The sequence below is a fragment of the Bombus impatiens genome, unplaced genomic scaffold (assembly GCF_000188095.3).
Source record: "Bombus impatiens unplaced genomic scaffold, BIMP_2.2 scf_0647, whole genome shotgun sequence".
Classification (NCBI taxonomy): domain Eukaryota; kingdom Metazoa; phylum Arthropoda; class Insecta; order Hymenoptera; family Apidae; genus Bombus; species Bombus impatiens.
The window spans coordinates 1,037,297-1,053,427 of NT_177066.1; the positions used below are offsets into that span (position 1 = coordinate 1,037,297).

At 27.1% G+C, this 16,131-nt stretch overlaps 3 protein-coding genes across 6 annotated transcripts; 1 reads left to right on the forward strand and 2 right to left on the reverse strand.

The window, feature by feature from the left end:
- Positions 1 to 163: 163 nt before the first annotated feature.
- Positions 164 to 5,173, reverse strand: LOC100740547. The gene is made up of 3 exons (XM_003492004.3): positions 1,194 to 5,173; positions 841 to 1,122; positions 164 to 761 (listed from the first exon to the last, which is right to left on the reverse strand). The coding sequence occupies exons 1-3, from the start codon at positions 5,171 to 5,173 to the stop codon at positions 185 to 187; spliced, it is 4,839 nt and encodes a 1,612-aa protein (XP_003492052.1). The 3' UTR covers positions 164 to 184.
- Positions 5,174 to 6,462: 1,289 nt separating this feature from the next.
- LOC100740665 (dual specificity protein phosphatase CDC14C) lies at positions 6,463 to 10,630 on the forward strand. Of its 2 annotated transcripts, none has more exons than XM_012389459.3 (9): positions 6,463 to 6,951; positions 7,059 to 7,280; positions 7,398 to 7,657; positions 7,755 to 8,055; positions 8,148 to 8,517; positions 8,613 to 8,945; positions 9,026 to 9,154; positions 9,348 to 9,596; positions 10,357 to 10,630. In XM_012389459.3, exons 2-9 carry the CDS (start codon positions 7,229 to 7,231, stop codon positions 10,397 to 10,399), a joined length of 1,737 nt encoding a protein of 578 aa, XP_012244882.1. In that variant the 5' UTR covers positions 6,463 to 6,951; positions 7,059 to 7,228; the 3' UTR covers positions 10,400 to 10,630. The 2 variants fall into 2 exon arrangements, with proteins under 2 accessions (XP_012244882.1, XP_024225685.1); XM_024369917.2 differs by having other exon boundaries at positions 9,348 to 9,635; positions 10,357 to 10,399.
- A 3,140-nt stretch (positions 10,631 to 13,770) lies between these two features.
- LOC100740785 (protein-serine O-palmitoleoyltransferase porcupine) lies at positions 13,771 to 16,076 on the reverse strand. 3 transcript variants are annotated; one of them, XM_033322649.1, is made up of 8 exons: positions 15,894 to 16,072; positions 15,489 to 15,832; positions 15,212 to 15,404; positions 14,907 to 15,123; positions 14,721 to 14,827; positions 14,448 to 14,650; positions 14,105 to 14,348; positions 13,897 to 14,042 (listed from the first exon to the last, which is right to left on the reverse strand). In XM_033322649.1, exons 2-8 carry the CDS (start codon positions 15,709 to 15,711, stop codon positions 14,030 to 14,032), a joined length of 1,200 nt encoding a protein of 399 aa, XP_033178540.1. In that variant the 5' UTR covers positions 15,712 to 15,832; positions 15,894 to 16,072; the 3' UTR covers positions 13,897 to 14,029. The 3 variants fall into 3 exon arrangements, with proteins under 3 accessions (XP_024225691.1, XP_012244887.1, XP_033178540.1); XM_024369923.2 differs by having other exon boundaries at positions 13,771 to 14,348; positions 14,448 to 14,614; positions 15,894 to 16,076; XM_012389464.3 differs by having other exon boundaries at positions 13,771 to 14,348; positions 15,894 to 16,070.
- Between the last annotated feature and the right edge of the window lie 55 nt (positions 16,077 to 16,131).

Consider the following 16,131-nt stretch of genomic DNA (forward strand, 5'->3'; position numbering starts at 1 on the left):
TTTTTAGATAAGGAATCACACTTTCTGTGTACCATACAATACAATATTTCCAGTCTTATTCTATATATTGCTTATATACATGAATACATTATTATTTGTATAATACTATAAACACAGTTTCTGAAATATTGTAGATATTTTTAAAGATCAAAATAATTTTAAGTTTTTTATACATTACAACTTATTACACATACTTCTTTTCATTTAACAAAGCGTTCTTTAACTTTTCTTCAAGTAAGTAGCTTTGTTCTTGATGTTCTTTCAAACGATTTTCAATTTTTTTTGAAATATGGTGCACTTCCATTACTTGACTACGACTATTTTCACAAAACGTTGCTAATGGTTCAAGTTCATACTTGCTTTCTTGAAATTTATTTAACTTCCGTTTCTTTACCGCTGGTTCATTAATATCGATTATTTTCTTATTTTCTTTTTCAGTCTCTTGAACATTAATATTTTTTGGTACAATTTTATATTCGGTTAATAGATTAGACTTTAACCACCATGGTAAAGTTCGAAAACATTTCAAATAATTCTTATTGTAAATTACTTTCAAATCTTTAGCAAGAAGATATATTTTTTGCTTAATAACATATAACAATACATCGATAAAATTCGACACAGTTGAAATTCCAGTTGTAATAAACAGATTACTCAATATATTATCAGATATTTCATCACCAGAAGTAAATAATGCTTCTTGACAATAATTTGTTATATATTGACGAAGTATGATACTATTATTTATAGGCCATGGATACCTAGAATACATATTAATAAATTGAATTAAATATGAAAACAGTATTAAATATAATATAAAATATTTATGATACTACTTACTTCCACTGAGGCAACTTAAAGCTAGACATTACTCTTTCTAATTTTGCTTTATACTCTTCACTTTTCCAAACATCATCAAAATGTTCATAACTACATGGCATCATATAGTGATTTTTAACGAACTTTCTAAACTCTGGGGCAAATTTTGTATACATAAAAGATTCAGGATCTAAGATTATGTCTATTACATGAGAAACTGCTTCGTTATGTAAATCAATTATAAATTTAGGCTTCTCCAGAGCATGTAATAATTTTTCATTGAAGAACGAATTATCATATATTCTGTAAAAATTACAAAATGTTATAAAAAATTACATAAATTTATAATAATTAATATTCTTTAATTACAATACCTTAGCCATAAGTCTTCTGTTAAACAAGTATTATAAATATTTTGTAAATAATCCATTTCTAGTGGATTCTGAGGTGATTTGTTAATGGACAACCAAAGAATTGCACTTTGTGTTAAATTTAAAATTGTTTTCTCATTTAAATTTTTTTCATGTATGATTGTGTACACTGACAGATATCCAGATTTCAAAAATTGTTCTAAAGTAGAAATAATTTCTTTATCTTGAGTTTGAAATGTTGAGTCACCCAAAATAAGAAATACAAGTGGTATAGGCATCAGCCTGTCTCTGGATAACACAATTTTTGTTAAACGTTTTACAATAAATTTAATTTCTTCAGAAGCATCTGCTGTAAATAAAAGAGCATCTGATCCTATTAAATGATGATTACTAATCAGGCCTTCAAAATGTCTAATACAAATATGTAATGTTTCACTTTGATTTGGTTGATACAATTTTATAATAGGATCTGCAGAATAATCCTCAGGGCAAAGATACTGATTCATTATTTTTTTATAATGCCATAAAATTGTTTTGTTATGTAAGTTTGGCCAAGAAATAATTAATTTCCAATAACAATTGAAATGTATGTCAATGTTTAAAGATTTCAAGTGTTCTTTAATACCAATGTGGATTATAACAGTAATTGGTGCTAAAGATTCAGAATAATATTTAATATCTCTTATCTCTTTGTACTTTTTGCACATGCTTCTAATAACTAAATCTTGTTCCGTAGTGTACAATAATTTTGCACATTGTTCGCTAGTATGTTTTTGCAACCATACAGGTGTATTTTCTAATGCTGTTCTTTGTTGTTTTTTCTTCAATGCATTAAATCTCCATTTATTGAAATATTTTACAATTACTCTATTTTTTATTTTCACTGATATTTCATGTAATTTTCGTGCATTAACAATTTCCTTCTGTAATAAATTATCACAAATTTCAGAAGTTACCTCGTTAAAAATTTCATTACTGATATCCTCGCTAAAAGTGTTGTAAATATATATCTTATCTGTTTCTTCCTTTACTATAGCAGAACAATGTGCTTGTACTAGTTCTGTTTCTAAAGTGTTTAATATGTCTTTTGCAATATCATTAATCTCTTGCATCCTTTTAATAAATTCTTGTTCTTCTAATTTTAACTTTCCAGTTTTCTCTTCTTGTGGAACTTGACTTTTTACAAAGAAATTTGACGTTTCATTTGGTATAGTTTTACCCATGAGAGTTACAGGATTTACAATGTTTGATGATTTTGAAATAGTTTGTACATTCGAGTATGTACTAGAAAATACTGTGGAAGATGTAGGATTTTTCATATATATATTTCCTTGTGACATCCTTGAAAATATGCTTTTATTTGTTACTCTTGCAATATCATTGTCTGATGGAGGTTCAAATTGCTTGGAGAATAAATTAGAAGTTTTAGAAGTTGTTGGTGTTACATTCGATACATTAGACAAAATGGAAGATTCATTTGATTGTTGTGCTGATACAAAACTAAATATCCTTGAATCTTTCTGATTTCCTATCTTTGATGTTATTAATTCTGAATTTGTATTTATTTGAAATTTATTTATTTGTGTCTGAGATTTAGAGACACAGGAGGTATTAGCACTGGATTTCATGGCTAAAAGATTTGTATTAGCTTCAGTGGTTGAAACAGTCTTTAATGTAATTGTGTGTTCAGTAGTAAGCACATTTTCATTATTATTTTGACTTTTCTCAGACATTGATATGGATTGCTCATTGTGCATTATATCTTCATCTATAAACTCATATGGATCAGTTGATGAAGAAACAATACTTTTATTTTGATCTTCTGCATTAATAGAATCAGGCATTAAGTAACCATGTGAATCAAAACTATTGTGAGGTTTATGATACTTATAAACTTTTTCTGGCATTTTTCCTCCTGCTATACATTCTCCGATAGATAAACGTTGCATAATTCTTTTAGAGTCTATTAAATTGCATGCTCTTTTTTGTTTTATATGTAATACAGGCATGGTAAAGTTATGTCTGTTCAATAATACATGTAAGCCATCTTCTGAAACATTTAATCCCACTTGTTCACAAAAATATATAGCTTCATTTTCATCCTCAAAACCTAAAGTATCTATTAATTCATATAATGGATATGCTGTCGACGCAGTCCTGCAATAAGCCTTGACTAATACTGATAATGCTTTTAATCTCACTTGATAAAAATATCTGAGTAAGATGCACGCATTTAAATATGTAGTTTCCTGAACAAGTTTAAAGAATTTATAATAATTATTAGACTCAAGAGCAGAATATGTATCTAATGCAAACTGGACTTCTGATGATTTTTGTATGTTGTTTGGTAGTCTTTGCAAATCCCACATAAAATTCCCATTGTTTAAATTCAATAAAATAATATATGCACGAAATTCAGGTTCATTTTTACAGCTAATTTCTTTTACTCTTAAATCATGATACATGTACTTTAATGACTGTAAGCATTTTGTTAAATTGTCAGAATTAATTTTTTTATCAAAAACAGATGGTTGTTCTGCACAAAGTCTCTCTGAACATACTATATGAAACCTAGCACATTGTTCAACTAATTCTACACTATCAATACAACATAGCTCTTGCTGTGTTATATCTTTCCGAATTCCTCTTGTTCTATCCCATAAAAAATGATACCATTCTCCCAAGTTTGTACCCTGTTGGTCACAAAGATTTACTATCTCGTGAAGTAAATAACTCATAGTCATTTTTAAAGATTTTACTGGTCTCAATTCATGTGCCATTGGTTCTTCTTGATCTGCAGAAGATCTAGAATATTGTTTAACTGCAACCATGTGATTTATTCTATATTCATTGATTTCAAGCTGTTCATACAATGCCACTTGTCTTTTTGACTCACGCATTAAACGTTCTTTTTCAGGACACATATCAGGACATGTTCCAATCATTATTTTAGCTGCTGCTAATGTATGTGATTTAATTTGTCTCATCCTTATAAGTCGATCTCTTGCTTCTAATACCTTATACTTGTCTTCAGATGTATATGCAGGTTGTTGAATTATATTTTGTAATTCTTCGATACTAGCATTTGGTAATAAATCAGATATTTGACTTTCAGCTTTAAGTTTTTCAGCTTTTGCAGATGTTTTCTCTAATCTTGTAAATGACTTTGACATACTTTTCGACTGTAATATTTTATGTCTTTTAGCCAAAGTCTCATCAAAATTATTTCTACTATGTAAATTATGCTCAAGATTTGTCATAGCATCTAACTCTGATTTAATTTCATCGTCAGATGATTTAAAAAAATTAGATACAATTTGTGATACATTGTAAATCTTGTTTTTTTGTAAATCTTTCTTTTTTGTAGGAGATTTTGGTGGAATGGATAATTTTGTCCATTCTACATTAAATTTTTCTCCTAAATATTCACCACTTTTACTATAAGCTATATTTGCTTCTTCCTTAGTAGTATAAATAACAGTAATTATTTGTTTTCTGGGACGAATAGTAATTTTTAAAAGATTCCCAAATTGAATAAAATATCGTTTTGCTGTTGCTTTTGTAAGTAATGATTGAGGTACATTTGTGCATGTTATTGAATTTTCTGGATTAATTTTAGTAACTTGTGACCTGGAATTTCTTTTTAACTGCTCAAACATTGCAGTATCTTTAAGTGCTTGAGCAAATACATTAACAGCTGGTTTGTAATAATTTCTTGATATTTTCGGCTTATATTGCTTTTCATATATATCCGATTGAAGAGTGGATATATCTTGATTATGAGATTGCGTTGCTAAAATTGGCATAGCAAAGGTAAATGAATTTCTCCTAATATTGGCTGCATCTGATATTTGTTCAAAATCAATCCCAGGGTTAACAGGTCTAGGAGGACTAAGTACATGTGGTTCAGAAAATATAAATGTTTTGGAAATCATACGTTCTGTCGAAAATATATCCCTCTGAATGCCTTCTTTACACTCCATCTTTTCCCCTTTCCTGTCCAAATTTCATTCAGTGAATGTCAAAAACGTTATTCCAAACTACGCCTTCTAGTTACTAACGGCGACATGTCTAATGTAGCTATAATCACAATTACATAAACAGCTCTCAACATTCATACACCAAAAGAAGAGAGAAAATTTCATCTCTGCAAAAGCTGACGAAAACCGTCCGAAAACTGAGCGGTGACTAGTTGTAAAAAATCAAGATGGAAGACAAGAAAATTCGCGTTCTGTGCATGCGTGACATGCTATGAATCTCTTGCACAGAGACAGAGATACTCTACTCATCTCTGTCTGTCTCGCAAAAAACGCGAACTTCGTTGATTTTCCATGTTGATTTTTCATGACTCAATTTTCGAACAGTTTTTCCTAGCAAATGCCGAGACATGTTTAAATGATCGTGGTTATAATAACTGGTTAGAGTTAAATTATGCTATACAATTATTTATAATAATTGTTTCACGTTTTTGTTTAAACATATAACTTAATATAAAAACATAATAATACGTAAACATTTTTTAGATAAAATGCATTGTGAACGATATAAATATAAATTACATTAATTCAAATTCAAAAAGGACTAATGATAATTTATATATAGTATTATAAACTTAACGTTTATTTAAAAGTTATTCCACATGTAGTGTACCACGTGTACGGTAGTACTATTAAGCATTGAACCGCTCTACTTGACAAAATGAGTGAAAAATTGAAAACGGCTATTAGGATGCAAAAATAACTTTTAAAAAACTAATTTTGAGATTCTACTTTGATCCTTCCTGAATCTAGAATCCTCCTCCTCTTCTTGGCTTCATTCTACCTCCAGACTGATTCTATCTCCAGTCGAGACGAAAACGTTCCATCATCGTACTTGACAACATTGTATAACATGTCAATCAGGGAATGAGAATACGTTCTCAAAAATATTTATGAATTATTTATTTTTAAGACGTGAGCTGTTTAAGATCAACCATCTACGGTACATTTCTTGATAAATTACTAATTTATTATGTTTGCTAATAATTAAACTTAAAATTTTCTGAACAGTTTATTTCCTGGCTTTTGAATTCCAATTTTCTTCTTGTCATATCATTTCTACCGGATGAAGAAGATTCAAGTGATAATTAAACTAACGAAGAAGATTGAAGATATATGTTTCGTATATGTATAGACGATTTAAAATTTCGTGCACCTTATGCATATATCGATAAGCATAAAGTCAACTTCATTTCAAATAATAGCGTGACTATGGAAAATGTAGGGAATTTTTATTTAACAGAGTGCGTTGTTTTGTAATTAATGAAATAATCATTTAGTCCTCACCAAATAAAAACTGAAAATCATCACGACGTAATTGTGCTATAAACATGTAACATTAATTGTATATTAACTTCAGAGTTTTTAAATATTATATGAGGCATTTGTAGTACTAGTGAACGTCTACAATGTTTCTTGTTCTAGACATTGAATTCGTACGTCGTCATCAAAGTTTGATATTACAAGGCAACGAAAATGGCAGTGTATTTGAAAAGTACTTTTCGTTTTTATAGGGGGTAATGATGTTAATATATATACAAAATAAACATCTTGCTGATATTTTATAAAATGGTTATATTTGAATAGTAAAAAGAAGTTGCATGATACTTATGAAATATCGTATGTTTGAATATACAATATAACCGGAAGAACTCAACAACGTAACTGATCAGCCATCATTATTTCTTCATTGACCAAGTTTGAATCTTGTAACGGTCGCATAGGTAAGTAAACATTTTTTTAATATAGTACATATCGTATTTTCGCGTACGTCATAATAATTATAAATTCGTTTGTATTACACATACCATGCAAATGTAACCGTGTGTAGGTACTTAGATGGATCCAGTTTACCTTTACTACACCTATTCTAACCTTCTGTGTGTTTATATTTATGATCTCTGATTGTGTTAATTAAATTGTATCCTTTCTTATATCGGTTACGCTGATGACAGGCTTACTCAGTTGGTATTCACAATATCAGATAATAAATAAGAACCAATGATGGAGGATACAAATGACTTACTAGTATGTGCATCTGAGTTCATAAAAGGTAAGAAATTAAAAAAAATATACGATAATATGCTATTATAGTACTTAATTTATGTCAAGTAATGTATTATTTAAATGTTTTTAAAGTATCACTTATATTTTTTTGCTTATGTTGTAGACCGATTATATTTTATAACATTGAGGACAAAGCCAAAGAGTACTCCAAACATCCATTATTTCAGTATCGATGATGAATTAATCTATGAAAATTTCTATGATGATTTTGGTCCACTGAATCTTGCTATGTTATATCATTATTGTCAAAAGGTTAATAAAAAACTTAAAGCAGTAACTCTTAGAAGAAAAAAGATAGTACATTATACAACAATGGATCCATCAAAAAGAGTCAATGCTGCTTTTCTTATAGGAAGTTATGCAGTAAGATGTTATTATATTAATTTCATTCACATTGTTAAATACATATATTTATTATACATATTCAGAAAAATAAGATTCATTAGTATATATTTTTTAGATATTATATTGTAAACGTACAGCAGAAGAAGCATATAATTGCTTAAATAGTATTCCTGACAATCCATCATTTATAATGTTTCGGGATGCTTCTGTTGGTACACCTTGGTTTGAAATATCTTTGATTGAATGTCTTAGTGCCATATATAAGTGCCACAAACTTGGATTTTTTAATTTTCAAGATTTTTGTGTTAAGGAATATGAATATTTTGAAAGAGTTGAAAATGGAGATTTAAATTGGATTGTTCCTGGTAAATTTATAGCATTTTGTGGTCCTTATGCTAAATTTAAAATAGAAAATGGTAAGTTAAGTTTTAAATAAATTTACCTATTCTACCTATGATTCTTTTTTACATTTCTATAATTTATTATCTTTATTTTTTCTTTTTTATAGGATATCCACTTCATGCACCAGAATCATATTTTACATATTTCCATTACAATAATGTAACTACAATTATACGTCTTAATAAAAAAATTTATGATGCTTCAATCTTCACAGATGCAGGATTTGATCATAAAGATTTGTTTTTTATTGATGGTTCAACTCCAACAGATTCAATCATGCGGCAATTTCTTAAAATAGCAGAGAATGCAAGTGGTGCTGTTGCTGTACACTGTAGAGCAGGACTTGGTAGAACAGGTTCATTGATTGGTTGTTACATTATGAAACATTATCACTTAACAGCTCATGAAACAATTGCATGGATACGAATATGTAGACCAGGTTCTGTAATTGGACATCAACAGGAATGGTTGGAAAAGTATGCATCGTTATTAAAATATCAATATTTACAGCTTGTGTTTTAAAAATAGTATCATCTTTTGACACCGAAAGATTAATAATTTTATATTTTAGGAAAGAAGCATATCTTCATTCTTTATTAAAAGAGCCACTACAACCTCAAAATGAAAATCCAGTTCATAAATATGGTATATATTCTATAACTGGTAGACCGAAAACATCATTCTTATCCAATTTAAAAAGTGCTCATGTGGTGCAAGATAATGTTTCGGGAATAATGCATTGTGTGGATGGAATTACATTAGATGATCATGCAAGCACTAGCACAACTAAATATACAACCTTAACTCAGGGTGATAAATTAAATCAAATTAAAGCTAAAAGAAAACGATTACCAACAAATCATACTTCTCTTAACACAACTACTAGACCATCAACAGTAGTAAAGTAAAAATCATAATAATACAATTTAACTTATTGTGAAAATACAGAATGTTGTAGTTAATACATGAATATTATCCTTTCAGTCCATACTTAAGGTCATTATTACAAACAAGAACTCAGAAAAATACAATTAATACATTAACTGGAAATAAAGAAAAAGATTCTACAAAAAGACTTCTCCCTAGATCTACTACGACAACTATTGCTAAAAGGTTAGTTAAAATGTATTCAATATATTTAAAAAAGAAAGAAATTCACAAGTTATTTACACTAATCTTTTTGCCCATTCCACTTTTGGCTAGATTACTTTGCAATTTAACTAATAAATGTCACAGAAGTAAATACGAACTTATTTAAAAGTATATCAATATATAATTTATTTAAAGTTTATACTAAAAATTATAGAAACAGTTGGCTAGTCAGCAGTACATGTGAACCATCTCCGCCTCGTATTAAGTCTACTAAACCAACAACAAGGCTCCACAATATCAGCAACAACACATCTTCCACTACTCGTGTTACTACGATGCCTGTATCAAAACCAGTGACAAGGGCCAGTATCAAAACTTCTTGTATCACAGAAACACAATCGACAAATTCGTCCGCAAACAATTTGATAACACAACCGCAGCGAGGCATGAATATGATCCTCAGGTCTGCAGATCGAGTAAATCGCTATCATTCTCTAAGACAGTAAGTCTTTGTAACTGTTACTTTCAAAAGGCTAAACAAATTAAGTAACAGTTATATAGTTCTTTTCATAAACAATTCTCGATTGCACTTTTTAAATGAGTTTTTTTCCACATTATATTATATTTAAAAATGAACAATACTGTATGAGACAATACTGTAACAAGACTTCATATAACTAGCTGTATATATTGTCTACTTTATCTGGGAATCATAATTTATTGTATATATTTATATTTAGAAAGATGTAAAACTATATATATAAACCTTACACTTGTCATTAACATTAATTTGCATGCAGCATGAATTTTTTATTAATTTAAAATATGCATGTATTGACAAGAAATTTATTTAATTTATTACAGAGTAATTTTTAACCTTTGCATTGCATAATTAATATTTTCAACTCTTTGGAAATGTTCCAATCTGAAAAAAAAATTAATTTTTCTTTTTCGTATTTGTTGTGTTATTATCTTCAACCATAGTCATATCACAGTATAAAGGTTAAGAGACTATCAGACTTTAAAAATGAAATGATATATTTATTAACTTTTATACATAAGAACTTTTTGCTGAACTGATACAGAACATGTTTAAATAGTACAAGAATACAAATTTATGTAGCATTTATTCTGTGAAATTAAATAATGTACAATTAAAGCTTAAATAACAAGCAACGCTAAAATTGCTAACGAATTGCTTCTATTCTTTCTATGACTTGCAGTGCGCGTACGACCAAAAGTTATAAAACTGCATTTATCAGATGACTAACCGATATTCTCAATGGCATTGGAGAAGACAGTCCGGTAGCTCAAGCACCTCGACATCGCAGAAGATCTCATCGTTTAAATTCAATCATTCAGTAAAAACATCATACTAATCATCAATCTTCAATTCAAACAATTGTTTTTGTCGCGATCAACGAAGATCAAGTAGATCTACAGCTGTTATCATAGTTTTTTCTATGGTTCACTGGTAGGTTGTTTAGGTATGGTTTCTGGTAGTTATATTTTATGTTTATATTTGAAACGTTGGATTATAAGTTTCTCATAATCAAACAATTTTTTCTCTTTGTGGCTTTTAAAGATTCTTCCTTATTTCGCGACACATTGAACGATAAATAAAATAAAAATATAATAATATGATTTTATCAAATTTGATTTACTATGTTATCTTTCTGCTGGTCAGAAAAAATAATATTATGGATAAATATCTTCAAATAATTAAATTCGAAAATTTCCACTTTGTCTACTTATTACTCTTTTAATATAAATTTATGTATTACTTGATTTTATTCAAACTTCGATTTTATTAAAAGAATAGTAACTATTGTCAAAATGGTAATTTCTCTCTTATGTAGAATTTTTGTATTTATTTTGAATCATGTTATCAGCATTTTTCAATATGTTATCAAGAACTAGTATACAGAAACTTGTATAAAACGATTAACATTTATCATCATTTCCTTTTTTTGATATTTTGAATTATTATTAATTATTAAATTTGATTTTAATGTTTATTTATGTGGCAATTATTTTTACGAACTATAAGTTTTATTACATTCAATAAGAAAGATAATGAAATGAATAGAAACTTAAAATCCCAATATGTGCATTCTTACTTATAACTATGTAATTAACATAATTTATTTATCTTAATGTAAAAGGTAAAGTCACCCATACATAATTCTTGAATTATAGAAGAATATTATGTATACTAAATAGATTTTTAAACTTTAAATTAAAACAACATTTTGTGATGATCATAAATTTTGTAACTAGATAGATTGTAGAAACTTGTTATTGTGCTAATCATATTACTGTTCTATATAGTATTCTTTAATAAGAAATTGCAATCCTAATGTAAGAGAGATCAATTTATGTATAGTACTTATATAAGTGCTACATGACATGAAGTTATATGATCAGTATAATTATACTAACGATATGTAACAATTTTAACTGGGTCTTCAGGTTATCTTATTTTATATCTTTACCTTTTTATATCGTTTTTAACACAAAACGTGTAGAAAATGTTATTAAGCCCCGGTACACATGAGTGTGTGACTCCGCTATATGAAACAAAGTTGTTGAGTTGCACAGCATCACGTCATTTATTTCTACCCGTTTTCAAAAATATCATTAAAGTTATTTTGCAATACAAACTTCTTGTCATCATATCTTATCATGAAAAAAAACAGATAGTTTAAACAAATGAAATAAAATATATTGAAAAAACGATTTGGTTTATTAACAATTTTATTACATTTGTTTAATATAAACCCAATTAAAAATAATTCTAAACTTTCATATTTCTTCAAATAATCTGAGGATACAGTTATATATATTAACTTTCATTTTGTAGCCTTATATAGAGTGTAAATAGAGGATGTAAGCTTAATATTCGAAATGCTGTTAAATATAAAAATAAGGTGATAAATTGTTGCTGTTATAAGTGTTTATATATTTTCACGCTTTGTTTTTTCTAGATAAAAATCACTGCTTTTGGATGTTCTTAATTATAACAGTATTTACAAAACAAAACATCTAACTTGATCAATATTTTTTCGTGACTTTTATACTTCTTCATAGTCTACTATTTTTATTTAAACTGCTTTATTAAATGCTATCTGTATTCTTTGCCATATAATGTTACTCTACATTTGAAAATCTCAATTTGATAAGAGTATATTTTGAAAAATATGCTTAATAATACTATAAAAATATTATTGTATCCCTAAGTTTTTAAATATGTAAAAAGAATTGCGTGAACTTTATCATTGCGTCGATAATAGAATAATAACTGAAATATACTCGTATGAGGGAATGTGTTCGTGTATGATTCTGCACGATACATAGTACGATTTATATAGAATTATTGTTTTATTCCTTTTATTAATAGAATATGTATACAAGTTAGTAGTATGTCAGTACTAATATATAATACGTCGAAAATATGAAGGGTTTAATTACAGATATCTTTTAGAAAAATATAATTGTATACATAATTTATAATATGTATATATACGTATAATGTGTATATACAAACAAATTTGATGAATATTTTAATAAATTAACGCACTTCTTGAAAAAATATTATTGATATACATATAATGGAAAGATATTTTATTAATGTAAAATAACATATTGTATGTTATTAATATTTAAGGCTAAAAAGAAAGTACATTTTTGTTAATTAAAAAGTTATTGAATAGATCACAAACATCATTATCTAGAAAAAAGAAATTGACTCATTAATAAAAATTATAAATATCTCTCATGTACAAAATTTTCGTGTATAATTTTGCAGTTGTAAATTATATAGTTGAATATAGAATTATGTATATATCATGATCAGCTAATATTAAAAACATAAAGTATGCTCTCACGGCAGTATATTAGAGAAACTTTACGTGTACAAGAGTTAGTATTCTATTTCAATTGATTATCATTTGGTTTATAAATAATGTTCTGCTAGTATGTAGTGTGTTATATGAGAAAGAGAAATGAAGAAAAGGGGAAATAGGTATGTATGAACATATAATTTCAATTTTTGCCTTAAATACGCAATTCGATATTGGATACAAAATTTTTCATATATTTTATTAAAAACTAGGATACAACTAATTCTAAAACATTGTTTCCTTTAGTGTTTCTAATTTAAATGCAATATATAGCACATTATGTCATAATATTACAAACATAATGTTCTTTATTGTATGATTCATTGTAAGCAATAAAAATTAAAATACGACATTATTGTATTTTGATTGAAAAAGTACTTTTATTCGCTATTATGATTATGTTGAATTTTAATAATATTCATCAGCTTGATAGCATAATATATGTCACTGATATCTTATTTAACAATACATAAAGTTTTTAGCGTTATTTGACATTAAGTATATTATTATTTATATTGATTTATTACTAATTATTTGATATTATGCTTTATGTACACTTACATTCAAATATACTTTATAGTTGTTATATGGTTAATACGACTAAAAACCATGTATTTTACCTATTTTACAACTTTTAGAATTCTTGTGCTTGTCTCATTTATGTTGATAATTCCTACAAAAATCTATTAGATACTTTTCGGCTTATATTGAATATTACAATTATTAAAAAAAGAATAACATTTATATTCAAATTTAGTTAAATAATAAGTTATATATGTGATGTACATGAATTACTGATACAAAAAACAATATTAAGTGTTCATTATTAGAAATGTGTTAAAAAATAAATATTTGTGCTTACAATTAGTACTATCTGATTAAAAAATATATGCAGTATGTAGCAAATACTACCCAATGGCTAGCAAATCCAAGTTGAGACCATTTTTCAATAGTATGAATGTAACTATATCCTGTTTCTTGTAACTCAGATGTATCAAACATAAGACCTAAATAAGCTAGATGAAAAATTGATAGTCCAGAAAACATCATGTTTATTAAAAGCACCCACCATGAATTGTGAATGTTATATGCATGTGTACATTTAGTTTTGGTGCACTGCTTTGATGCAACACATGCATCAAAAATATTAGCAAGCATATATCTAAATTGAAATTCTACATAAGTATAAAATCCAAGACTAAGCAATACTGCTGCTAACTGAAAATTTAACCCATGTAAAAGAGCACTCGTTAAATACGTCATTGTTACAGCTCCAAACTTTCCCAAATATTTAATGCTGGGACGGAATATATCTGAAAATTTATATAAAAACATATAATACTTTCAAAATTATTAATGATAGAATTTTAAACATGTATGAATTATATGAATAGTTTGGATGTTTAACGTACATGTTTTTAGCCAAAAATGCATTGGTATATTCCAACAAATAACAACATGCACAAGTGAATGTGGTAATTCTATTTTTAATGGTTTCACTACAGTACTTAATGTAGATGGAAATCCTCCTAGTAATAATAAACTGGATGCTATATATGAAATAAAGTAATGAGACATTCTGAAAGATAATGCATCTCTATAAGCTAATAACCATCTAAAAATATGAAAGTATATTAAAACTTATTATATTATAACACATAATATATATAATAATATTTACTAACTTCCAAGAAGTTTCTGCGATCATCCATTGTGCCCAACAATTTGAAATAGACAAAAAAAGCAAGGATAAGAATACATGCTGAATAGTATATAATATCCACCATTTATCCTGAAATTAGAAAATATTAAATTTTTAATTTTATTTATAGTAAATATATGACATGTACAATAATAACAATTGTACATACTTGATGAGTTGTGTAACGTATTGATATATAATCTTTAAATGATATCCATGGACCAAAGAGGCAAGTGACACTACAAAACATATATCCCATATATGCAAAGATATTAGGTAAATCATTTGTATCAGATCGGTCTATCGCTATACTAATCGTTTTCATTGCCATAGTCATTACTACACTCCGTATTTTATGCCATACTATAGATGACATAGTAAATTCACTGAAAAACGTTAAAAATTATAGATGAAAATTGATTACATATACATATATATTTTTGACATTTAAAGTAGTTACTGTCTAAACCTTACCAATATGTTATAATAAAAAGTGATGGTAAAAATATGCCCATGTATTTACAATATTTTTTGGGTATATGTAAAGTAATATATGAAATCGTGCAAAGTATTAGTAATGTATATAAACATTCTGCTACATAACGATAAATATTACATATACCAATCAACATTGATAATATATGAAAAGTTCTATGTGATACATGTCCTGCAACATTGGATTAAACATCAATTGTCCAAATTTATATTTCTTTATCATATACGTAGGTACATTTATAAAAATATGTCTTACGAGAATATGCACATAATCTAAATATTATAGTAGAAATAAATAGTGGCAATATATATGATACTGTATCATAAATAGTAGGTCGAAGACAATATTGATATAATTCAAATAACGTTTCTCTTTCCACATTTTCATATTCGTATTCATATTCCACATCTTGTAAATATTCGTGCTCCACAAAATCAACTTCATCGTCGTAAAAAATTGGAACTTCTACATCATCCATTACAAAAGAAATGAAATTGCCGGTGTTTCACTTTTATAGCAATTTTAATGTCAATCGTGATGCCATTTCATTTATTCTAATTAAATGATAATTATAATCTTTTTGGAGACGATTGTAGTATCTATAAAAATAAAAAAATAAAATATTAAGTTAAACATTATTAAGAACTTTAAAATTTATACCTGATGTCAACAATAACCTATTCAGTATCACTTCTACACTCTGATATAGTTCACTTTTTATTTAATAATTATTAGACGAATTGTTATATAAAAAGTCATAATTCATTTATATGATAAAAAGCAATTTATCAAATATAAAGATAATTGAATATTCAGTATCAAAAAAGGTAAGATACGAAATACTTAGGTACATAAATTTATAATATGACAGTGAATATCCTTATGTCTTCATTTCATT